Source organism: Squalius cephalus, assembly GCF_949319135.1.
Source record: "Squalius cephalus genome assembly, chromosome: 18".
Lineage (NCBI taxonomy): Eukaryota > Metazoa > Chordata > Actinopteri > Cypriniformes > Leuciscidae > Squalius > Squalius cephalus.
In genome coordinates, this window is record NC_137139.1 from 29,814,089 (window position 1) to 29,839,573 (window position 25,485).

Here is a 25,485-nt window from a genome sequence, read left to right on the forward strand (position 1 = left end):
TTAAAGCGAGTTTTAAATTCTGCCAACTTTTTTCCATTAAGAGCACCCTAAAACTTACTTAGCATGCATAAAAGTTCATTTTTCTTTCCTATAATCTCTCCATATAAGGGCTAAAAAAGAAAGGTGCTGTCAACGTTTTTCATTTTGAGTATGTGAATACAGTGGTATTTATGAACTGAGAGAACTTTCAAGTGCTTGAATACATTGTTCTGCCTGGCATTCATCTTTTGTGTCTGAAGATTGTCTTTATGAATAAATTGAATTGCCAAGAAGCCCATTGTAGAATGCTAAAGGATCAGGATTTTGTTACAGAGCACTTTGTATAACATGCGTCATTGTAATTGACTGATGAAATGGTCTTCACAGGCAGTCCTATCATTGATTGTATAGCAAATATTGCTTGTTATAAAGGTTTCCATTATGACATACACAAATTATCTTCTTCAAGGGGGCGCTTGATGGCTCAAAAACCAAATGTCAGGATTTTTTATTGTATTGCAGATATTTTTACACAAAAATTTGCAATTTGTTTAAATTAAGATTCCTGACATGCAAGTCAAATTATATAGAGTCATCACAGACTGTGATTGGTCCATCCTGGCCTTCGCTGAGAAAAGTAACACATGCCATGTGACATTACCATCAATGCATAATCAGTAATTTACACTTGAATCATGAAGAAACTTACGAAACTTAGAAACTTACAAACAATTCAGAAATGATACTTTAAAAAAAAAAAAAAAAAAAAAAAAAACCCACTGAATTTAGATCTACACTGAAAAAAATGATTCATTGACTAGTTGAGTTTACTAAAAAAAATTATGTTAATTGGATCCACATAATTGATTTTAGCTACATTTAAACAAATGCATTACGTTGAACTAAGTTCAGCTTAATGCATTTGTTTAAATGTAGCTAAAATCAATTGTGTGGAACCACTTACGATAATTTTTTTTGTAAATTCAATGATTTCAGTAAATTCATTGAATTTACTAAATGTTTTTATCGTAAGTGGTTCCACACAATTGATTTTAGCTACATTTAAACAAATGCATTAAGCTGAACTTAGTTCAACGTAATGCATTTGTTTAAATGTAGCTAAAATGAATTATGTGGAACCAATTAACATAATTTTTCTTAGTAAATTCAACTAGTCAATGAATCATTTTTTTCAGTGTATACAGTGTTATTTTAGTATTATTTATATACTATTATAGTACTTATCAATAGTCAAGATTACCTAAACCAAGTCCAGGTCGTATTCCCGCAGTTGTGGTCTTGACTGATCTTGAAATAAACTCCTGAGTCCTCTTAGCCTGAGACTGAGACAAGGCCAACTACAAAAGTGGCCGAGATCAAGACGAGACCGAGGCCTTCAAAAAGTGGTCTCAAGAAGACTGGTCTTGAGTACTACAACACTACTTATTAATATTTTAAATTAGCTTTTATTTCTATATTTTTTATGTCATTTTGTTGTGTTCTTTTGTCATTTTTAAAAAAATATTTGTTTTTAGTTTAGTCTGTCATTTTACTTATTCGTTTTTACTTTTACTTAAGTTGTTTAAGGTTGTTAACATATGATGGATCTAAGTGTTGTTATTTTTAAGTCCTGTCTGTTTTTAAGGACCTTTGCTTCATGCTAATTGTCTTTCTACTCACTTTTTACATTTCTTATGGGTTGATGTCAAAGTTGATAACTTCCTGTGTCCTGACATGCAGTTACAGATCCTGGTGAGAGGCCGGATGATGGGGTGTTTGACATCATAACGGAGGAGGAAGTGAACGGGGTCTATGACACCGACTCGCCTACCACCACTGGATCACAGGAAGAAGGAGAAGGAGGGCAAACTGGAGACATGTAAGATCGTAAACACACAATCACACAAATAATTGAAGACAACACCACCAATGAATACGCTACCGTTCAAAGGTTTGGGGCCGATTTTTTTCCCCCAGGAATTCATACTTTTATTCACCAAGGAGGCTTTAAATTGATCAAAAGTGACAGTAGAGACATTTATAATGTTACACAAGGTTTCTATTTCAAACAAATGCTTTCTATTCATCAGAGTATTCAACATTGATAATAATCAATGTTTCTTGAGCTGCAAATCATCATATTAGCTGATTTCTGAAGGATCATGTGACACTGAAGACTGGAGGAATTATGATGAAAATTCAGCTTTGATCACAGGGATAAATGACATTTTATAATATAGTAAAAAACCTGGCATGGTACCCTGCAAATATTGTTGGCTCTTATAATAAAGTGCTTGTGATGTTCCTTCTGCCTTCTGCCAAATAAATAAATGTAAATAAAAATACATTTATGCAACATAAATATTTCAGTCTGTGTGAAAGCACACTTTTGTGGTAAATGCTGCTCAAGATGTGAAGCTTTTAGCTTTTAGACTTATTGCAATAAAGTGAGAGGTGATGCTAGATGCACGTTTTCAGTTCAAGACAAGTTTTTATTCTTTTAACTTCACAATTATAGTCCAGTCATTTTATGAAAAAAGGTTGAACAAATTGCAACAGAAGCAAGCTCAACTAATTTTGTATCCTCAATATAATATGTCCTGAGTAAGGAAAAAAAAGCCCTGAAGAATCCCATTAGGGGAAAGTTTAGAAAAAGACCCAAATATAGCCTATTCATACGCCTATTCATTATTTTTCTCTCATGAATAGGGTAAAAATTTTAACCTTTAGATATCACCATGAAAATTACTGACTTGATTACTTACATCAAGACAAACAAAAAATGTATTACAAGTTTTTTGAAATTGTTTGTTAACATGGACAACTGGAGCATAATCTAATTACGTATGTGCTAAAATGTCTTGTTGAATCTTGTTGACACATAACAGTAAAATACTTAATGTTAAGGTCTGAATGGAACCCATTTAGGCTACCCATGAACATTAATACATAGAGGCAGGAAGAAGTACTTTAGAAACCAGCCTTTATTAATTTTTAAGAGATTGGGTTTGGGGCTGGGTCCGTGGGACTGTTTCTGAGGGAAGAACAGGAGACAATGGTAAGGAGAATGCAGAAGATAAAAGGTAGGTAAAATAAAAAGTGAATCCCCAGAAATAGTCCCACGGACCCAGCCCCAAACCTCATCTCTGCAATAATAATTAATTTTTACTCTATTCTCGTGAGAAAAAGAATAAATAGGCATATGAATAGGCTATATTTGGGTCTTTTTCGAAACTTTCCCCTAATGGGATTCTTCAGGGCTTTTTTTTCCTTACTCAGGACATATTGAGGATACAAAATCAGTTGAGTTTGCTTCTGTTGCAGTTTGTTCAAGGTTGACCCCCATTTTGGCTTAAAATGACTGGACTATTACTAAAAGGAATCAATAAGGAACCACATTCATGAAGTGAAATCTGAATCAGAATTGTTCATAGGACGTGTGCACAAACGAAGTAGAGACAATGGATGCGCTAAAACATTCCCATGTACTCACAATCACACTCCAAATGGTCCAATTTGTCGCAGAATTATCAAGATTCTCCCGGCTGCATCACCGGGTCTCTGTTTAGAAGATTGTGCTGTGATGCGTCCCTAAATAAGTGTTACAGACAGACAGGAAGTCCTGCCGGGAGATTGATTGTGAGAGGGATGATGACTGTCAATTTATGCATTTCATTCCATCTTGGGTACATTTTCTAACATTTGTCACTCTGAGATGAGCACCTGCCTGGCATATAATTTCACTAGCAGCCCCAAAGCCTCCTGTGGGTGAGCGAGTTTCCATAATTACAGAAGCACTCTCCAGGAAAGGAGAGAGTTTTGATGGAACAACGTTTTGTTTGTGATTTATTATTATTTATTTTTTTACCATTTATTCTATGTCTATCAAAGTTTTTTTTTTTTGCATCAAACATTTCGGAATATGTATGCACATTAATCCGTGCATTTTTTCTTTTTCCGCTGTGCATTTAAGAGCTTAATGTATACATCTTTTTCGCATGTTAAATGATTAATGGTTCTCAGCAGGTCCTTCAGTAACAGTCTCTGCAATGCTGCGTTAGATTGTGACCAATTTATATAAAGATCAAAACAAAAATATGATCAAAAATGTCAGATCAAAAGTGACAGTGCAGGCATTTATAATGTTACAAAAGATTTCTGTTTCACATAAATGCTGTTATTTTGATCTTATATTCATCAAAGAATCCTAAATGTTTTTTTATAACGGTTTGCACAAAATATGAAGCAGCACAACTGTTTTCAACATTGATAATAATCAGAAATCTGTCTTGAGTATCAAATTAGCATATTAGAATGATTTCTGAAGGATCATGTGACACTGAAGACTGGAATAAATTCAGCTTTGATCACAGGAATAAATAACAATTTATTAAAGTAATAAAATAGAAAACATATTATAAATTATAATAATATATCACAATATTACTGTCTTATACTGTATTTTTTATGCAGCCGTGGTGAACATAAGCGACCCCAAACTTTTGAACTTTAGTGTAAATGTGTTCAAATGTATTCATCTGTATTATTTTATATAATACAGCTGCACAAGTTCCAAATTATACATTTTTGCAGCTTAGTTTTTGTATTGGGAAGTTTTGAGATCTGAAAGTGACAGTAGATTTTTATTGTACTGTGAACTGTTATTTAAAAAAAATCAAGGATAGTTCAATTTTTCATTATGCAGTTTTAGACAGGTTAGACTAAAGAAGGAACTCAATTGCTTGTCGTTGCTCTAAGATTGATTTTAAAAGCCTACAAAATGTCTAAATAAATAAGCCTCTAGCTTAAATTAGCACACAAATTTAGCTATTTTAATTCTGTTTGCCAGGACAGATTTATAACTGGGGTTAAAGATTTGAACAAACAAAACTTTCGCACTATTTGTGCTTCAGACCAGTGTTATTATAGTTAACCAAACCATTAATTAAAAACATTTGTGTTGCTTGAAATATACTTTAACTGAAATAAAATATAAACAACTTTAATAGCTGCCAGAAAATTAATAAATACTATATAGAAACATTTGAAAAAATAAATATGACAAAAAAATTGAATGAAAACTTAAGTGAAAACAGAAAAAATAAAAATAAAATCTAATTCAAAACATTAACAAAAACTATAATAGTATATCAATCATAGTAAAATATCACCGTTTCAGATGATACGATTATGATTTATACAATAAAATGGGTGACAATATCCCATAGATGTACATTAAAGTAAGTCATATCTAAAGATCAGAACATTCTTCAAAAAAATCTTCACAAAATGTCCCCTCAATTTATGGTTTATTGTGATTGTTGTCTTTTACAGAAGCATATCAAGTGATGTGACGCCTGATGAACAGGAAGAGATGATCTCTACTGTACAGGATGCAGAAGTCACCCTCCTCAAGTCAGGAGAACTCACGTTAGTACACACACACACACACACACTCATCCTGCTCCACTATTATTATTATTATTATTGTTGATTCCGTGCATGTCTTTCTGTAGTACCTCTGTGCCTCTGGATATAGATGAGATTTCTCAATTCGGTGATGGTTCCCGAGAGCTCTTTGTTAAGTCCAGTTGCTATAGCGCCATTCCCATCACTGTGGGCGACCACGGGCCCATCATCAGCTGGGTTTTCTCTTCCGAGCCAAAGAGTATCTCCTTCACGGTGGTGTACAGAGAGACACTTGACACACCTATTGAGCAGGCCAAGGTAACAAACACACACATACATGCGCTTCAACAGCATGCAAAGATCCACCATCACTAAAGTTGCTTGCTGTGAAAAAAATGCTGTTGTACGAGCAAAGAGTCTCATTACAATTTGGTAATAGGCGTCTTTGTGTGTGATTTATCAAAGCTCAGATCATAACTCTTAATATTGCCTCACTTTTAGTGTTGGGGAATAACAAATAAATTAGAAGAAATATTCGAATATTCTTATTGTTATTATTTACTCTGACTTTCTGCTGTGGAAAAGAAGGACATTTTAAATGGAAAAGACGAAAATTTGTGTTCTCAGAAGTCGCTGTACATTGCCTTTATTATTATACTAGTTAAATATAGTCGTTTATGGCTATGTTTTTAAATAGTTTATTAAAATTAGTATGGTGTTTTTATTATTATTTAGTTGGATTTAGTTCTATTTTATGTCTGCATGCTTGATGATTTCACCATGAATGAGATGTTTATTGTTTTTCTGTAAGATAAATAATTATATATATATTACAATATTAAATCTGCGAGAACAATATTGCCTGATTAAATAGCATGAAGGAAGTTAGCTGTTTTTTGTTCGATAACTTACGGTCTGTGTTATTTTAGTATTATTTATATACTGTTATATTATTTATTAATATTGTGAATTAACTTTAATTTTTTATATTTTCAGTTTTCATTTTAACTAAATTAAGTTTTAGTAATTTATTAGTTTTTGTTTTATTATATATATATATATATATATATATATATATATATACAAATACAGCATGAATGATCATTTTTAACTATCACAACAGAAAATCAAAACACTGCATTAAACTCACAAGCAGAAAGGCATATTAGATCCTTCTAATATGGCGTCTATACAAGACAACTCTCCCGAAACCTCAACATAGCATGATGTCAGCTTCACATTCTCTATAGAGACCACCGATCAAAATGTATAAAGCTGTTATCGGCCGATATTGATCTGCGCCTGATCAATCGGAGCACTCTCTAGGCTACGGTGCTAAATCTTTGTGTTCCTGTGGTTCAGGTTCTGATTCCTCTCACACGCTGTAACTCGCACAAAGAGACCATACAGGGACAACTCAAAGTCCGCAACCCAGGAGTCTACACACTCATCTTTGATAACTCATTTTCCAGGTACAGTAACACACAGGTGACATTTGCACTCTCCGGGAAACCTTTCAGAGCTTGTGCTTCTCAGAAAAATCTATTCTTTTAAAGTCCCCCTGTAGTCCATAATTGTATCCCTTATTACTCATCTTTGATCACCAAAATGACATTTAAGTGTTTTTCCAAGCGGCAACCTTCCGGTTTCTCTCTTGAATCCAACACGGAAGTGACTTAAACTGCAATTCATCGACTGGCCGCTAGAGACAGGCTCCAAAAGAGAGTCAATCCCATAGACTCCCCATGTAAAAATGCCCAACTTTACAGCAGAAAATATATGTTTACAGTCTGGTACAAAAAGTGGGTTTGGTCTATACAGCTAATTTTGCCCTTCATTACAACAGTGAGGGTTTTCATAACTAATCCGTTAAAGGGGGGGTGAAATGCTCATTTTCACTCAATCTCCTGTTAATCTTGAGTACCTATAGAGTAGTATTGCATCCTTCATATCTCCAAAAAGTCTTTAGTTTTATTATATTTATAAAAGAAAGATAGGCTGTACTGAGTCTTTCCGGAAAAAACCGAGCGGCTGGAGGCGGGCCGTGTGGGCGGAGCTAAAGCTGTGCTAACGCGCCGAGCTAATTTAGTAACAACACACAGAGACATTTGTTCAACAGTTTTACTCACCGTCCCGGTTCCAACGCACGGCCGCGAACCTTTATCATTGTGACTGCTCGATCCTTAAGCATTAGACGATCTGCAAATCCGTCGATCTGGGCTTTGTTTATAAAACAATCATCGTCGAAATGCAGGGAACAAACAGTCTAGACAACTCCGTTTATGCTCAGGAAAAACAAACTCCATCCACTGGTGCCTTAACGCTGGGTTCTTTGGGAATCTGTGCAGGGTTGTCTTGCCCTGGCAACCAAAAACACACTTCTTTGGTGACATTGGCTTCCCAAAAGCAGGGCGCTTTGATGGCGAACTGCTTTCGCTCTCTTGCTCTGGTCTACGAGTGCGCGTGCGCTCGCGATCTTACCGGAGAAGTGCCCTTAAGACCCATATAAGGAAATTCCGTTACATCTGACGTCACACATGCCCATACTCGAAAAAAAACTTTCCGAAACTTGACAAACCGGAAGGACAATTTTTGGCACAGAAATACTCCTTCAAACGTACAATTTAATTTTTGAAACTTTGTCCATGTTTAGCATGGGAATCCAACTCTTTAACAGTGTAAAAAACTCAGTATGCATGAAATAGCATTTCACCCCCCCTTTAAAATTATATTAAGCCTTATAGTTCTGCATAATTAAGGGCGTGGCCACTTGAGTGACAGGTGGATTGCCGCTGATTTCACTGCTAGCCGTTTGTCTGCTGTCTGTTAGCCGTCATGTCACCTCGGCTAATCCCGCCTCTTTGCCCATTTTCGGTTATCTGGGAGTGACGCGCGGTGACGCGCTACCAAGATGGTGACGGCCGGCTCCGCCCACTTTGGACTTCAAAAATGCTCTTCAGAAACCAACGGGTGACGTCACGGACACTACATCCATATTTTTTTTACAGTCTATGTTTTTTTCCTTTCCTTAAAATATCTTGAATGTGACTCTACACCCTTGCCTCATTTAGTATAGGTCGTTCTATGAATATGCAAATGAGCCCCGCCTCCACTCACTCACAGCAGCTCAGAGATCACACGGTGACCTGATTGTGAAGTCAGAATCACCAGCGATTTCAAACTATGTTTTTGAGGCTGTCTTTGGTTCACTGCAGTTTCTAAAGAGAAAATACTCAGCAATGGTGTTGACTTAAGAATTTACACATGGTTTGTCTTAAAGCATATTAAAAACACCACATATAAACAACATTAAAAGCTTGATTCTCACCACAGGGGGACTTTAACTGATATGATTTTGCTGATGTTTGTTACAGTGTCAAACTGATTATTTTACTTACCTCTGTGCAATGCATTTTTGCGATTTTCTGCATTTCACATGCTGCCCATATATGCTGCGTCGCTAGACCTTGTTTTAACGCATCATAGGCACACCATTGACACAAAGGTGGTAATATTATGCTGCCTACTAAGATATGCTATTTGGACAAAATTCTAAGGCATTGCATGTATCAGATAAGGCAGAATGCATTGCAACAATCTCAGTATAAACAATAATCAAAGATAAAAGAGTTGGGAGAAATATCAACTATATATACACTATTGTTCAAAAGTTAGTTTGTTTAATGTTTTTTTTTGTGTGTGTGTGTGTGTGTGTGTGTGTGTGATTAGCGTAGCAACATTCCAGACACTATTATAATTAAATATTTGTCAAGTTGCTGCATATGAAGATGTTCCATATCTGTCACCTAATTGTTTCATTTGTGATATCTTTAGTTATTGTTTGAAGTGAAGCAATTGCTGTTTCCTCTCTGTTTTCTTTTCAACAGATTTCTCTCCAAAAAGGTCAACTACCAGCTGACCATCGAGAAGCCAATCATCTATGATGGAAGTGACTGAACTGTTAGCGTTTTATTTTTTATCCTTATATCATTTCAGACCTGTTCCTGTGTGCCAAGGCTATCTGATTTGAGTTTTATGGGTTAGTATAGTATTAGTTTTTATGTTTTACCGCTGATAGCACAGAGGTTATCTGTTGTGACCTGTGTTTAGTGTCATGGGCGGGTTTCAAAAGCACATGTACTCATTTGGAAGAGGATTATTTGCTGGGGATGCATCTTTTTTTGTGTTTTATTTTACTTGTGCATCCAGTATTTTAAAATGATTTTACAAACACTACAGATGAATTCAAAGCATCAGTGATACCGTCAGTTGAAGCACACATCGATAAACATGCAAAGATAACAATAACTAAAAAATTCAGCTTTAAAAATGGCCAATTCAGAGAAGTCATTTTCATTTCTAGCTGCTTATTAATGCAATGTGAGAATTTCTCCTTTTTGTTTTTGGATATAAGACTTGGAGGTATCCGAAAATGGCTGCTGTTTGCAAAGATATCACAGCACTTCCACTACAGATGTCCAATACATGGTACTATATGCTCTTGAGTTTACCAAGTACACAAAAAATGTTTTGTCGTATTTTTTTTAGAAAGTCTCTTTATAACAATTTGAAACCATTATGAGATTTTCATAAGGATGAAACTGTATGGGAGAAGAAAAAAGCAATAAGTGTCTTATATGTCTAGCTAACATGCTTTTTTTATTCAAAGCTGGATAATATAAGATGTGTCATGACAGAGCTCTTTAAAAGTATATCAGTTTCACTTCATTTTGTAGACCCCACCAACTAGGTCAGATTGTATGACAGCTATTTAACTACTATAAAAATACCATAATATTATATATGCACAATGCAGACAAGTACATGCAAATATGGCACTTCTTATTAGTCAACTCTGCAGAATACATTGAATGAAACGGCACATACTTTGTACTGATTTAGCACTTGCACAGAGTATATCTGCAAATATAAGGCTGTCCGTTTTTTAATCTAATTATATTGGTTCACTGATACTCACGTGGTTTTTGACATGTTCAATATTAAGGCCTCCTTTCTGTTTACTCTAATATGCATTTCTGAATCATCATCCTGTTAGGTCATCAAACATTAGTAATATGAACACTAAGGGTGTTAAATGTGCATTCAGTGAACTGTCTCGCTTTTTAAAAATGACTTTGAAAGCGAATATGCAAGACACTCACATTTATTCAGGTGTAAGGTTCACGTATAATTATCCTGGTGACAAAGCTAAATAGACTGCTGCTTTTAAGAAGATGTGTTTATATATTTATATTACATCTCAAGCTCCTTTTTGAACTATGTGCAATTCTAAATATTTTCTTAATGGGTCTTGTTCTTTTACAAGAATGGTATTTGAAATAAATTGGTTATTTTGAAGTACTTTTTAAAAGCCGTTGTTCAGGAAATTGTGAATAATTCATGAATGTCACTGATTTTAATTATGGTATTTGTGAATCTATGCAATCACTGTGCAAAGTTTACAATTTGCAGAACCCTTTAAATGTAATAAAGTTTTATCTGTTCAGCACCAGTGCAAAAGTTTTTGTATGACACATGCATTTGTATATACGTATGTGTGCATGTGGTGATAAACCGGCTTTAGTTTTTCTTTGGACTAAATGAGCTTGTTTCGTCTGTACTGGCATTATATGCGTTTCCTTTCAGGAGGCAAGGGTAGGCAGTGCCTCCTCAAAAAATTGGTTTGGAAAATAATCCATATTCCAAAAATAAGTCGCAAATGCAAATATTACAAAATGTGACATTAAAAGGTATATAAATCACTCGCTCTTCTAAAGTAACAGTCGACACAGCGACACGAGTTGGTCAAGTTACAGCGGGACTCCGCATTTCTCTTGCCTCCCCTGAGCCCATTGACTTTTAACAGACCCCCTAAAGCATGTGCTGGGTTTAGTGGGGGGTAATTGAGAATGAATGGGGGGAAAGGTCACGTGAGAGGAGGCAGTTCCTCCATCACGCTATGACTGAATATGATTGGATATGATTGTTTTGTGCGATAAATCCCACCTCTGAATGAACAAAATGATGGCTGATGGGAAGTCTAATTAAAAGTAAGTAAACAGCTCAGCCACTTAGATACCACGCTTTGTCACATCAAAATTAAATTTGAAATGGGCTGAAAGTATGATGAGGTTTAGTGAGCAATCAGCTTGGGAAAATTAAAGGTACGTTTTTATGTCTGTGACCTGTGTTTCCCGAGCTTGATGACTGGAAATCCTAAAATAAATTGGTATAAAGAACAGCTGAGGTTCAATTTACAAAAAAAAAAAAAAAAAAAAAAAAAAAACTGTCACGTGACAACATGAAGTGTAACTGGGAAATAACTTTACATTTGCTTTATTAACAAAAAACAAAAACGGAGGACTTTGCCTCCTCATTTCAGAGCACCACTGAATGCCACTGTGTGGTGTGTGTGACCCATCCTTCTGCTAGTAACTTGGTGGTTGACATGACATTGTTTGTCAGGTGGGGGTGACCTTCTTTAAGTAGAATAAAACAGCTTTTTCTGGAAGAGTGATATGACTTCATCTCATGTAAGTGTAGGCTACTTACTGTACACTAATACATTTGTAAAGCTACACTTCTTCTTTTTTGTTCAGATTTAAATGAGTCAATACATCACTCCTTCTTCCCACGTTTTTGTCTTAACCTGATTTACTATGGTAAGCCTAGTTTAAGTATATTTAAGACCCGAAAGACCTGCCGGGATGGTTTTCGCGGAAAATCGCTGCGGGAAAGCACAACCAAAATAACTGCAAAATGCATAGTTTTGTTTTTTAACCGGGGCCAAAAGTTACATAGTGTGCCTTTAATTGCCAGAAAAATACATGTAAGTGTTTTCAAAAAGTGCATTTAAACAAATACATAGATTAAATGGATGCTGTAGTGCAACTAAAACTGAAATTATCTCCACAAGAAATTTGAGCTGAGTCTGCACATGCACATTAAGCAGTTTTAGATATTTGGAACAAACGCTAGTGTTTGAGGAATATCAATACAGTAATTCAAAAACAGGTTCATTCTTATCTGGTTTGAGGAAAGTAAACTGAGCTGCAAAAAGAGCATTGGTTGCAATTCCCTGCAGTATAGAGACGCAAAGGTTTTCACGGCGCCCGTGCAGTCCTATGAATGAATGATGAACGCATCTCCTCTCCTCTCCTCTCCTCTCCTCTCTCACTCTCTCTCTCTCTTCCCATTGGTCAGACCCGGTCTATAAAGCATTTGATTCAACTACAGCTGTCAGCGCGCGCTGTGGACACGGCTGGAGTCATGCGTTCGTGTGTTCGTGGGATCCTGTGCTTTACATCACTAACAACTGTGAGTATGCACAACCTAATCTATTCACCATGTGCTTTGTTAGGAAAGCTGAAGTTGATATTAATGCTACACATAATAGCCTACATGCAACTAAAGGGATGCATTTCATTTAAAACTCACTGCATTGTTTTTTATGCTTGCATATGTACTTTTTTTACATTGCACATTTGTGTTAGACGCATCTTTATAAGGAAAGACATTAATTTGTGTAGTCTGAGGTCCAGTCAAGCTAATTAAATTAATCCACGCTCTTGTAGGCCTATTGTGTTTTATCTGGATCTCCTGTATTAACTTAACTAGGCATTGTTTTACTAAATATTGTGTTGGGCTCCGCGAGAATGTGTTTACAATCAATGTGCATTCAATTCATGATTGCACGTTAAGGCGTTGCTTTAAAGGTGGAAAAGGCGATTTTTCACATCTGGCTCACTATAGACTCCGTGAAAAAGAGTCGGGGCCAATTAAAATACCTGGACAAGAAGAAATAATCTTTTTTTACCTGTCAATCATTTTATATATTTTATTTTATTATATTTTATATATACAGGGCCGGATATATATATATAGCCTATAATATATTTGAGAATATGATCTTAATAAATAGTAATAATACTTTTTTGTGTGAATTAAATAGAGCTCCTGTCATGAGGCTCGCGCTATGTTAAATTATAAAGCGTCTCGTTGGTAGCCTACATACTGCACAGTAGGCTATAACATTTATATCGCGTACTATTTACTGTAGGCCCAGTGCAGGACACTCTTTATTATATACTGCACATTTTAGTTAACCTAATTAATTTAATGTTTTGATGTAGTAAAACACCCACAGATGTAGCAGAAAAGGTAATGTTTGCATTTTGTTTTGTCACTGACTATAATTCTAACCTTGAAATCAGACATAAATAATGTCATGCGGAAAACGGCTGAGAATTGAAAAGAGAGTTGTAACCTGACCTTTGTGGCTGTTATTCTGGTAATTAAAAGACAAGACTTCTTACAAATGGTTGTTGAAAGCAAAAATGCTGAAATGCACATCATATGTTGTGAGAAAGTGAAGTGCTGGAGCAAAACAGACACTATTTTTGGAATCAGCACCTCAAAAATAAGAAACAAGACTTGGATTTTATTTTGCAAACATGAAGTAGGGAGATGTAATCAGTTCTTGCAAAGGATCATTGTTAAGTGTGTTTTTGAGGTGCTTATAATGGTCAGAATATGCTTCCTTGTTTCCCACCGCTGGCAACTAATGTTCTTCCTCCGTCACCAACATCTCTGTGTTTTAGCCACTCTAAACTCCAGCACTGATGGAAAACAGAAATTGCAACACTTCTGATGTCAAAGTTGCTATGAGGTCGAGATGAGTGTGCAATTCGCTGTATCTAAGAAAGAGAAAAAAAAAAAAACACTTTTGTGGTGTGTTAAATTCTCCTTTGTCAATGTGGATTCTGAGAGCAAGTGTAAATGACTTCAGATACAGATATAGGCCTATTTGGACACGTGTCTAATTTGACCTAATAACTTTCTCTCAAAGAAGGTTGTCAGCTCATCTTTCTGTGTGTTGGGGATTTTGGCTCCTTGTTTCAAAATGACTTTTAGTTTTTAAACCATCCATTGCGTCCCCTGTGGCTGGTAAAAATGCAGGCGTATGAGGATTTTGTCTCAGAATGAAGAGAAATGATCTCGGCATCAAAAATAAGTGCGCGCTCAACTTTCCTCTGGTGTGATTGTTTGTGCACTTGTGTGCCCATTTCCTTGGCAACTGCACCGAAACCCGTCTATATGAAGAAAATGTGGATGCAAAAGTGCCATCTGCCAGCTGAACTTGGGGGGACCCTTCTTGGAAACAGGGCAGTAAATGGATCTGTGTGCTATCCTGTAGAATGGAAATTAATGTTCTCCAGGGAGGATGAGCAGAATAATGGTCTCTGTGTAAGCGAGACAGGTGGCTTGATATGGAGCAGGTGTTCGTTTCTAAGTGCCCATACGAGTAAGCATGTTCTTCGCAGAATTACATTAACATTTCAGCCCTTTGGAATTCATCAGTGGAATCAATGGTTCGGTTGGCGTGTCGTTTTTAGATTAGTTGTTGCATTCATAATGCAAGGTGAAGACTGAGGAAAGGGTCAGGAATTGTTTTTTTCTGTGAGGATGGATTGAATTCGGCATGAAACGGAAGTTGCGATTAGTCTTTTCTTCTCTATTGTGATGTATATCCAAGTGAAAGGGCCTTTTGAACAAGAGAAAATGTGGGGCGGGGCTTGATTTTCTCCATGGAGAATTGATTGGATGGTTAGGGTATGCTATTGCTGTGATGTCATGTGAGTGACAGGTTGCCCCGCCCTCACTCCATTAAACACATCATCAGAGAAGAGAAGAGATCTTTATTAATCAAAGAATCCTGAAAAAAATGCATCACGATTTCCATCAAAATATGAAGCAGCACCACTATTTTAAACTTTGGTAATATGAAATGTTACTTGAGCAGCAAATCATCATATTAGAATGATTTCTGATGGATCATGTGACACTGAAAACTGGAGTAATGATGCTAAAGGTTAAGCTTTGCATCACAGGAATAAGTTACATTTTAAAACAGATTCAAATAGAAAAGTGCTATTTTAAATCATAATAATATTTCACAACGTTACTGTTTTTTCTGTATTTTTTTATCAAATAAATGCAGCTTTGTTAATCATAAGATACTTATTTTAAAAACCAACCGCAAACTGTTGAACGGAAGTGCACATTGAAGAAGGAACCACAGCAACTTCAAGCTATACTATAACTTACTTTTTTTTTTTTCCAAAAGATATAAAAATCTCTTCAAGTGCGGTGAAAACATTTCGCACTTATGGACGTATGTACTATGAATTGTTGCTGTCTACATTAGACAGTTAAGCAGCTCGGCATCAAAAGTACAGAAATAAACAGAAAGTAAATGCCACTAATAGTATTTATTTAATTGCTTTATTTGAAACACATGCTTGAATAGCAGGAGAAATAAAAGCAGGGACAGAAGAACATGTTGGGTCAAACATCCGCAGCGTGCCGCTCTGAAATCTACTGAATCCAGTTGTGAGTGATGTCTTAGTAACGGCATGAATGCATTATGGACTCTCTTTTTATTTCATGTCTAATCAAAAGCTTTAGTGACAAAAGCACTGGCTCTCCTCTTTCATTTTTACTCTAATCAAACCGATTGCTGCTCTGAACATGTCAAAGCGTACGGGTCAAGCTTAGCGACTGCCAATATTAGATGTAAATGACCGTGGAACATGGTGGTAGTGGTATTTCTTTTGTGTAATGACGTGCGTTTGAGACTTTATGCATGAAGAGAGGCTGAATATTTACAAATCAACACTTTCTCAGAAAGATTTTACAGACCCAGAGTCAGCACTGCTTAAATCACTGCTCACACTCTGTTATTATAAAGAAAACCATGGATCGAGGTTTGATTCATTTTGTGGTCATGCATAAATGAAGTGACGTGATGTGAAGCCACGTATGGTAACCCATACTCGGAATTTGTCCTCTGCATTTAACCCATCCAAGTTAGTGCACACACATTAGGAGAACTGAGTAGTGAACACACACACACACGGCAAACCGTGGACACACGGAGCCGTGAGCTGCCATATTTTGCAAATCTGACTCTCAAACCATTAATTCCATCAGTTTAAACAGCATGATAATAGATAAATGACTCTTATAAAGAAATGACACAGTCACATTTCACTCCAGATCAAAAGCAAATAATAAGAACATAAAATTTGTAGGGATGGACGATATATAGGTCGACCGGTATGTTCATTTTTAACGTTAACGTTATCGGCCCGATAAGAACATTTCATTTTATTTATTTCCTTCAGGCTCTCAAAAATTATATAAAAATTTAGATTTAGATTTATATATGTATCGGTTATCGGCATTGAAATATAAAGAATGATATGTATATTATGTAAATATAAAGAGCATGACTAACGTGACCTGCCAGAACTAACGCTACGCTTGATTATTATTCTGATAATTATAATACAATATTAGAAATCAACCTGGAAAGATTATTTATGAAACATGAGCAGAACGATTTCTACATAAAAACAACAACAACAACAACAAAAAAACAAACATAAAATAACAATTAATATTTATTAATAATATATATATATTTAAAATAGATTATTAATTATTTCATAATTGATATAAATATAAACATGCACAAGTGGTCCAAAATTAGGATTCATTTTCTTAACATAAAATACCATTTATTGTTTTTTCTTTTGATTTTCAGGTGAAATATGACCCAAACAGTTTTCATGAGATTTACCCAGATAGCAAGTAACCTAATTGTGGGGTTTCCCGATGGATAATGTAACCTTGAAGCAACAACTCGAAGAAACACTCATATAAAAACACCCAGGAGAGGCCTGTCTAACAAACTCAATTCTAGTCCAGGGCATTTTGGGATCTTCCTAGTCTTACTTTCTAAAAATAGAGTAAAGCGTATAATGGTTACAGAGCTCTATCTGGATTACTGCTATCAGAGGAGAGTTTGGGCTCTTTTGGCAGCTTAGTGAAACTAAAGAGGTGATGCTGGGTGGATAGTGAGTTCAGCTTGACCTGCTTTCATAAGCATTAATGATACATCACCTTTCCTTTCTACTAGCAGAAAATATCTGGTGATGTTAACTTACACCCCAGAAGATGACTCAAATGATTGAGTGTTTCTACGAGACTCAGAGCAACAGAGCCGTTCAGATGCCAGCTCAGAAACATGCGGATGCTGACGGCAGGTTATTCTGAAGAGGTGTTGCATATTTTAATTTGGGTTTTTGGATCATGAAGGCGGCGACAGCGATGTTCTTCAGGCAAAAACTGGCAATGAAAGAAGTTTATGCAGCATTGTTGTTATCCGATGCTGCAGGGGTGACATATTTTGTAGTTTCGTAGTTTGAGTTCGCATTTTACACTTCCGGTTACATCGTCCTGAGCTCAATGGGGGTTTTTTTTATAGGTTTTTGGTTAAAAGTCTACAAAAATACTGTCCTCTATAGGTTTTGATTTACATTGATTATGTTTTATTTCATTTAATGGCATTGCATCATGAGATTTGGGGGCTAGTAGACATTTCACAGCCTTTACAGCGATATTTCATATATGATGAGATAAATCAAACTTGTTTTACAGTTTTGTTAATGCTTTTGTTTAGCAGTGGCTAATACGGGTTGGCTGAGCTTCTTTGAAGACAAATATTCAGATCTTGAAGGATTGAGTTTCATTTAATCTCGCTCTGGTTTGAATCGTTTTGAAGGGCTCTCTGTAGTTTTTCATCATAAGAGATGAATAAAAGAATTCGATTTATTAGCCCGTGACGTACTGTAGTTCTTAGGGCAGCCTTGTAAAGAGTGTTCCTGCAAGGGTTTTTTTTATCCTAAGTGCTGGTACTTTGGTTCAAAGCGGGACAGAATGAACTTGTGCTGGAAAGTCACCGTTCAACAGCTCTCTAAAGCTGTCATCTCTGGAAGACCAATTGCTTCATTTCATTTTTATAATCATTTTCGTTAGTTCACAATTTCACTGCCTCTCTTGTTCACAATATACAGGGCCTAAAATGAACACTCGCCAAGTGTTAGTAACAAATGCGAGTACAATAAATAGACTTAGTGTATGAAACTGTGTCACTTTTTTTGTATGAATCCTAACAATGCATGAACTAGAACAAACGTGAATGGCGCTCGGGACAATTGATGGGCCAGCGCTTCATCGTCACCAAAGTTTAAACCTTAATAAGATGACGCGAAAGGGAGCTCATTTCGCTGTGTGGAAAGTTTTGTGTGCCCAAATCAGACAGTGCCCGAATACTAAACTGAGCTCTCTTTCACGTCATTTCATTTTTGAAATCAACGTCCCAGAGTCTTGAGGAAGAGTGGAGAGGCACAGAATCCAACTTGATTGAAGTCCAGTGCGAAGTTTCCACAGTCAGTGATGATTTGGGGTGCCATGTCATTTGCTGGTGTTGGTCCACTGTGCTTAATCAAGTCCGAAATCAACGCAATCGTCTACCAGGAGATATTAGAGAACTTCATGCTTCCATCTGCTGACAAGCTGATGCCAATTTCCTTTTCCAGCTGGATAGCACCTGCCCACAGTGCCAAAACTTCCACAGACTGGTTTGCTCGCCACGATATTACTGTGGTTGATTGGCCAGCCAACTCACCTGACCTGAACCCCATAGAGAATCAAGAGGAAGATGAGAAACACCCGGCCCAACAATACAGATGAGCTTGGTGCACCATGGGCTTCAATAACGCCTCAGCAGGGCCACAGATCGCATTAAAGAATATATTTTTTTGCCTTTTATTATGATAGGACAGTATAGCATCAAGAAAGTTTGACGACCCGGAACTTGAACTCGGGTCGCAATAAGCTGAAAAACAATGATTGTCAGTGCACTGACCACTTGGCTATTGGACCTAGTAATCCATTGCAATGTGATAAAAATTAGAACCTCATTGTGTAAGAAACATAGGGGGAACAGAATCCAACGGCAAATAGTTCAGCTTTCGGAATCCGTTCCCCCACCCCAATGATGAGAGATGTTGATGTATTGGCTTAAAATATGCTTATTCTATTCTGTGTGTGGATGGAGCTTAACTTGCATCAGTTTAAAGAATATATTTTTTTGCCTTTTATCATGATATGAAAGTATAGTATCAAGAAAGTTTGACGACCCGGGACTTGAACTCGGGTCGCCCAAAGCTAAAAAAAAAATATTGTCAGGGAACTGACCACTAGGCTATTGAGTTTAGTACTTTGCAGCAATTTTATATATATTAGAACCTTATTGTGTAAGAAACATAGGGGGAACAGAATCTGACGGCAAATAGTTCAGCTGTTGAAACCTGTTCCCCCACCCCAATGATGAGAGATGTTGATGTACCGGCTTAAAATATGCTTATTCTATTCTGTGGATGGATCTTAAACAGCATCAATTTGATAAATATTACAACCTCAGTGTGTCAGAAATACAGGAACAGAATCCAACGGCAAAAATAATAGCTGTCGGAATCCGTTCCCCCACTCCCATTATGAGAGGTGTTGATGTAATAGCTTAAATGGATTGAGCTTAACTTGCATCAGTTTAAAGAATATATTTTTTTGCCTTTTATTATGATAGGAAAGTATAGTATTTTATAGTATAGTTTTTTATTTTTATCTTATGAAATATTCTAATAATCTGAGATGCTGGATTTTTTGTTTCATGAGCTGTAAGCCATAATCATCAAAAAAAAAAAAAAAGTCTTGATCTATTTTACTTCAGTCTAATGAATCTAGAATATATGAAAGTTTTACTTTTTGAAAAATTACAAAAAAAAAGAACTTTTCAACGATATTCAAATATTTTGAGACGCACCAATACACTAGCAGTCAAACGTTTTGAAAGAAGTATTTTATGCTCACCAAAGCTGCATTTATTTGATTAAAAATACAGTAAAAAACGTAACATTTTGAAAAAAATTTATAATTAAAAATAAAATAATTTATTCCTGTGATCAACGCTGAATTTTCAGCATCATCACTTATCAAATTATTTATTTGTTTGTTTGTTTAAAATAAATGAACATAATGTCACAATGCACAAAATCCGCTCAAAATTGCTCCAAAATTCATGTTCTTACTTCTTACTAATAACTTTCTAAACCCAACCATGAGCAGTTCATACACATGAAACTTGTCTTTTAATTCGGTCAAATAAATAATGTAAAATAGCATAACTTATTCTTGAACTGACCAAAGTATTTAAAGGGAGAAGGTTCAAATAAAAACATACATTTTAACATTAGAAGTTAAATGCTGAATCCACTATTGTTTTATATAGAATTGTTTTATAGTCTAGACTCTATACAGTATTTAATGCAATTACATCAGAAGTAACTGTAAATTACATAGAGTAATCCCTTACTTTACGTTTTCAAGGGAAAAGCATAAATTATTACAGTAATTAATTACTTAGTAATGAATTACACCCAACACTGTAAAAATAGTATATTCATTGTTAGTTTGTGTTAGCTCAATATTTCTTCTTTTTAGTCCATCTCCTCTTCTGTTGTCCAACTGTGCTTTATAGACACTGAAAATGACAAGTGATAATATCAGCCGGCAAAACTCTTTTGTGCGTCTCTAAGACTTGGATGATTTAAAAGAAATAGATAGAGAGAGATAAACGGAGAGAAGAACTAGTACATATGAGATGGTTACTGCGAGATAGAGCTGCTATATGAGACTAGAGCATCACACAGAGCCGGCCTTCTCTTAGACTTGCTTATGGCTCAGTGTTTTTGAAGATCTTTTAATGAACAAAACCTTGACTCAGCTCTGACCTGTATTTTTCATTCGGTGAAAGCTCCCCCTAGTAGCAGAGAGACGTGACTGCTTTGGAGATTATATTTACCTTAAAAGACTGACTCGAGCACGTACACATACACTGTGAAGAAGCATATTGCTGAACTTATTTGAACTCTTCTCTTCTCTTTTTTAACTTTTCAAAACATTATTGGCGAAAAAACATATCAAAGTGAAGGATATGGGAGTAATTCTCGGGAAATGAATGCCATTTGTGTGCTATAGCCTTTTATTAGAGCTGGGTACTGACACAAATTTTACCATTCGATTTTGATTCACTATTTTGTGATTCAATTAAATTCCGATTTGATATTGATTAATTGGGCTATGTACAGTACATGGAAAATATTCTAAAGGAAAACAATCTCTCTCAACTAATGCTTTAAACTATACAGTGAATCCCAGTTGGTACATTTCTATAATATTAAAGGATAAATTTAACTGATTTGTAGTCGACTTACATTTAAAGGGTGGCTGTCATAAAAACATGATGGATTTATTCAAACATTAGTCACATACTAACACATACTGGGAACTATATTCTCAGAAGGCGAAGCACTGCTACTTCTGCGGAGTGATTTACTCCAACTCTGAGCGAACTCTCTGCTCCTCACCACGGCTTCTCAGGCGCTGCGAGCAAATCACTCCGCCCAAGTAGCAGTGCTTCGCCGTCTGAGAATATAGTTCCCAGTATGTGTACGGTTAGAAGATGGCCGTGTCTCATGTGATCTTGTTATTTGTACACGCTGTGACTATACAAATCACAACATGTAAATAGGAAAATGTTGGCGTTATTTTGTCACTTATTGGGAGCAGTATGCTAGCTGGAGCCGTTTACCTCCAGTCTTTGTGCTAAGCTAGGCTAGCGGTGGGTGCGTCAGACAGAGTTACGGCACGCACGGAGATGAGAAGGGTATGTATGGACTTATCTAACTCTGGGGGATACGGTGAATAAGCTAAAGCCCCAAAAAGTCGACGTGTTCCTTTAAATATTGAAGAACAGGTTAAAATACAATGAATATGCAATCGTGTATATATTTAGCTAAATGCTCCTCTCTAGTTTTTCTTTCCGAGGATGAAACACTGATTGTCTGATTACATGAGACATGATACAGATCTTTCAACATCTTCTAATGTTCATTGTGTATAAACATGTATACATGTTTATTTGGTGATATAACTAGTAGTAAAGAGGAAGAGATGGTCAGTTCACGCGCTGCTTGAACTGAGACGCTACAGTGATCTGTCACGCCACATTAAAGAGTGCCAAAACGCTATTTAATGTTTGAATTTCATAATAAAATTGACAGAATTTGAAAGCTGAGACGTTTCATATCAAAAGTAACAAAGCTTGTTGCGATTTATTGGATTAACTTTCTATTCATCATAGAATCCTGAAAAAAATCATCACTGTTTCCACAAAAATATGAAGCAGCAAAACTGTTTTCAATATTTATAATAATAATAAATGTTTCTTGAGCAGCAAACCATCATATTAGAATGATTTCTGAAGGATCATGTGACATTGAAGACTGGAGTAATGATGCTGAAAATTCAGCTTTGATCACAGGAATAAATGGCACTATATGAAAATAGAAAACAGTTATTTTAAATTATAACATTTCACAATATTACTGTTTTTAATGTATTTTTGATCAAATAAATGCAGCCTTGGTGAGCAGAAGAGACTTCTTTCAAAAATATAAAAAAATCTTACTGAGCCCAAATTATTAACGGTATATTTACCACATGTTTACTATTAGGATATTATATATTCTAAGAAAGAGACATTGAAAATATCATAAACACCTACATTTGCTAAATAATAATATGAATATTCGGGGTATGTCCATATGCTGGTTCTGTAATATCTGGTCCTGTTAATTTGATCCTTTTTTTTTTTTTTTTTTTTTTTTTTACATTTTGAACAATAATAAAAATGTCCCTGAGTATTAGGAAGTGTTTCCAGAGAATAACCCATGGGACTTTGATTGCATTGCATTCAAAAGCTGCTTCAGCTCATAATAATTTCTTGACTCTTAAACAGCAGAGACGCAGTCAGACTAAAGTGTTTGATCAGAGACAATCACTCTGAACAGCGCTTTGATTACATGCACATAATTAACATTTTAAATGCTCTTGCATGCATATATACATATTTGTGTGCATACATATGTTGGAATGGTTCTTGACAACTGCTACTTCATTAACAGCCAGAAGAAACACAGAGTTGAAATGAAACGCAGTATATTTTTAAAATGGCAATGAATTCTTAATCAGTTTTCAATAGCCACAATATGGCATAATTACTGTCCATTGAAAAAGAAGAAATGTCACCTTTGTGCTAATGCAATCTGAAGTCATGTTTTTCTGTAATGGTATTAGTATGACATTTCTCCTTCTATTTGAGCATGCACACATATGCACATGCTCTCTCTGTCTGTAAAGTGGGTCAGGACAGCATCCACAATTGATTGTAATTTTTGTGTCTGAAAAATGTATGAGTTGTGTTATAAATGAGACCTACATTTCTATGCATCACTGACTCATTAAATGTTCTCTCTCTCTGCAGGTGTTGTGTAGTTTGCATCCTGAGTGTGAATATATTTTTCAGTTGGCAAGAGATGAACAGCGGTGTCTGCGAGAGATCACAGAGCATGGGAACCTCAGCAGCTCCTCAGGTAGTTATAAACCGAAGCTCCTGATGGGATGTTGAAGGGGTTTGTCGTCCACAGGACATGAGAGGCATGCTAAACACTGAGATTACATTGAGATCAAGCTGAGACCTGGGCATCCTGCATCAGATATTTCTCTTCAGAAAAAGATCCTAGTACTCATGTGCGAGTCTCAAAACCAAAGTCTGCAATCAAAAGTCCGAGATCTCAATATGAACTCGACTCAGATGTATTCAAGACTAAATCATATGAGCAATACTACCGTTGGTAAGATTATGAATTTGGTTTCACCGGTTTCACAGAATTTGACTAAAATGCTGTTTTAACTGAAGGAGTCTCAAGATGCACATCAGCAATGTTTTTTTCTAAGGCACGTTTATAAAAGCTACTTAAATGTCCTAATTGAACTAAGGCCTAATCCTGGCTTAATCTAAACCCTGTCTGTGAAACCGGGCCTTAGGCTATTAATGATTTTGAAAGAAGTCTCTTCTGCTCACCAACGCTGCTTTTTTTAAAATCAATAATTAGGGTTGGGAATCGAAAATCAATTCCAATTCTGGAATCGGATACTTAAGGTCAGGAATCGAATACATGTTATAAAATTAAGATCTTGATTCCGCTTATTAAATCCTGTGTGCACTTTTTATTGTGGTTTTTAAACCATTCAAGCGAATGAAGATGCGCACAAAAAGCCGCCTCTCATATAGTGCCCGAATACCTGATTGAGTTCTCGTATACGTCTTCTTGCACTTGAACGGACAAACACACACAAAATTATGTCAAAATATCCTCGTAAACACAGTCGGTTATGTCTTAATTGAATGTAAACAGTTGAGAAAGAAAACGCATGTGTAACAACATTATGCATGTGACCTGTGCATTAAGTCTTAAAGTGACAGTAGCCTAATAAACCTGCTGCCGTCTGTGTCATTACTGTTAATAAAAGAAAATCACTCACTGATCTTGACTGAATAACTTTTGTTACTTTAAAAAAGATTAATCTATATTTTATTTATAAAAAGAAAACTATGCAGTGTTGTTTTACTCTTGATTTCAATTTCTGAGCATTGTTCAGTTGTATTTTTTTTTTTGTGCTATTGCTAATTTGCTTGTTTGTTCTTATTTAATTACTGAGTGTATACTTGTCTTTAATAATGTTTGAAATTTATGTCTAGTTTATTAGTTAGTTGTTCTTAAGGCTGCTGATTTTTGTTCGTGGTATTCAGCTGCAACTAAATGTTTTGCAAAAATGTATCAAAATGTTTGATATCTAAATCTTTGACTATTGAAATCGAAACTGGTAATCAATAAGAATCGGAATCGATAAGCAGAATCTGAATTACTAAAATTCAAACGACACCCAACCATCATAAAAATAATACAGTAAAAACAGTAATATTGGGAAATATATGTTTACTATTTGAATATATTGTAAAATATAATTTATTCCTGTGATCAAAGCTGAATTTTCAGCATCATTACTCCTTCAGAAATCATTCTAATATGCTGATTTGATACTCAAAAAAAAAAAAAAAAAATTCTGAACCCCCCCCCCCCCCCCCCCCCAAAAAAAAAACAAACAGTTGTGCTGCTTCATATTTTTGTGGAAAATGTGATATATATATTTTTCTGGATTCTTTGATGAATAGAAAGTTCAAAAGAAAAGCATTTATTTAAAATATAATCTTTTGTAACATTTTTA

At 35.6% G+C, this 25,485-nt stretch overlaps 2 protein-coding genes across 3 annotated transcripts in view; both read left to right on the top strand.

Moving 5' to 3' along the window:
- fyco1a (FYVE and coiled-coil domain autophagy adaptor 1a) overlaps positions 1 to 10,265 on the top strand; it is a 34,548-nt gene extending 24,283 nt beyond the window's left edge. For both annotated transcript variants that reach the window (XM_079849948.1, XM_079849949.1), the window contains exons 14-18: positions 1,720 to 1,858; positions 5,314 to 5,409; positions 5,496 to 5,706; positions 6,751 to 6,860; positions 9,276 to 10,265. In XM_079849948.1, the coding sequence (XP_079706074.1) occupies positions 1,720 to 1,858; positions 5,314 to 5,409; positions 5,496 to 5,706; positions 6,751 to 6,860; positions 9,276 to 9,345 (626 nt within the window). In that variant the 3' untranslated portion in view covers positions 9,346 to 10,265. The remainder of the gene's footprint in view (positions 1 to 1,719; positions 1,859 to 5,313; positions 5,410 to 5,495; positions 5,707 to 6,750; positions 6,861 to 9,275) is intronic.
- Positions 10,266 to 12,635: 2,370 nt separating this feature from the next.
- Positions 12,636 to 25,485, top strand: part of ghrhrl (growth hormone releasing hormone receptor, like) — a 45,554-nt gene continuing 32,704 nt past the window's right edge. The window contains exons 1-2 of the mRNA XM_079850010.1: positions 12,636 to 12,705; positions 23,681 to 23,789. Of these exons, the coding sequence (XP_079706136.1) occupies positions 12,658 to 12,705; positions 23,681 to 23,789 (157 nt within the window). The 5' untranslated portion in view covers positions 12,636 to 12,657. The remainder of the gene's footprint in view (positions 12,706 to 23,680; positions 23,790 to 25,485) is intronic.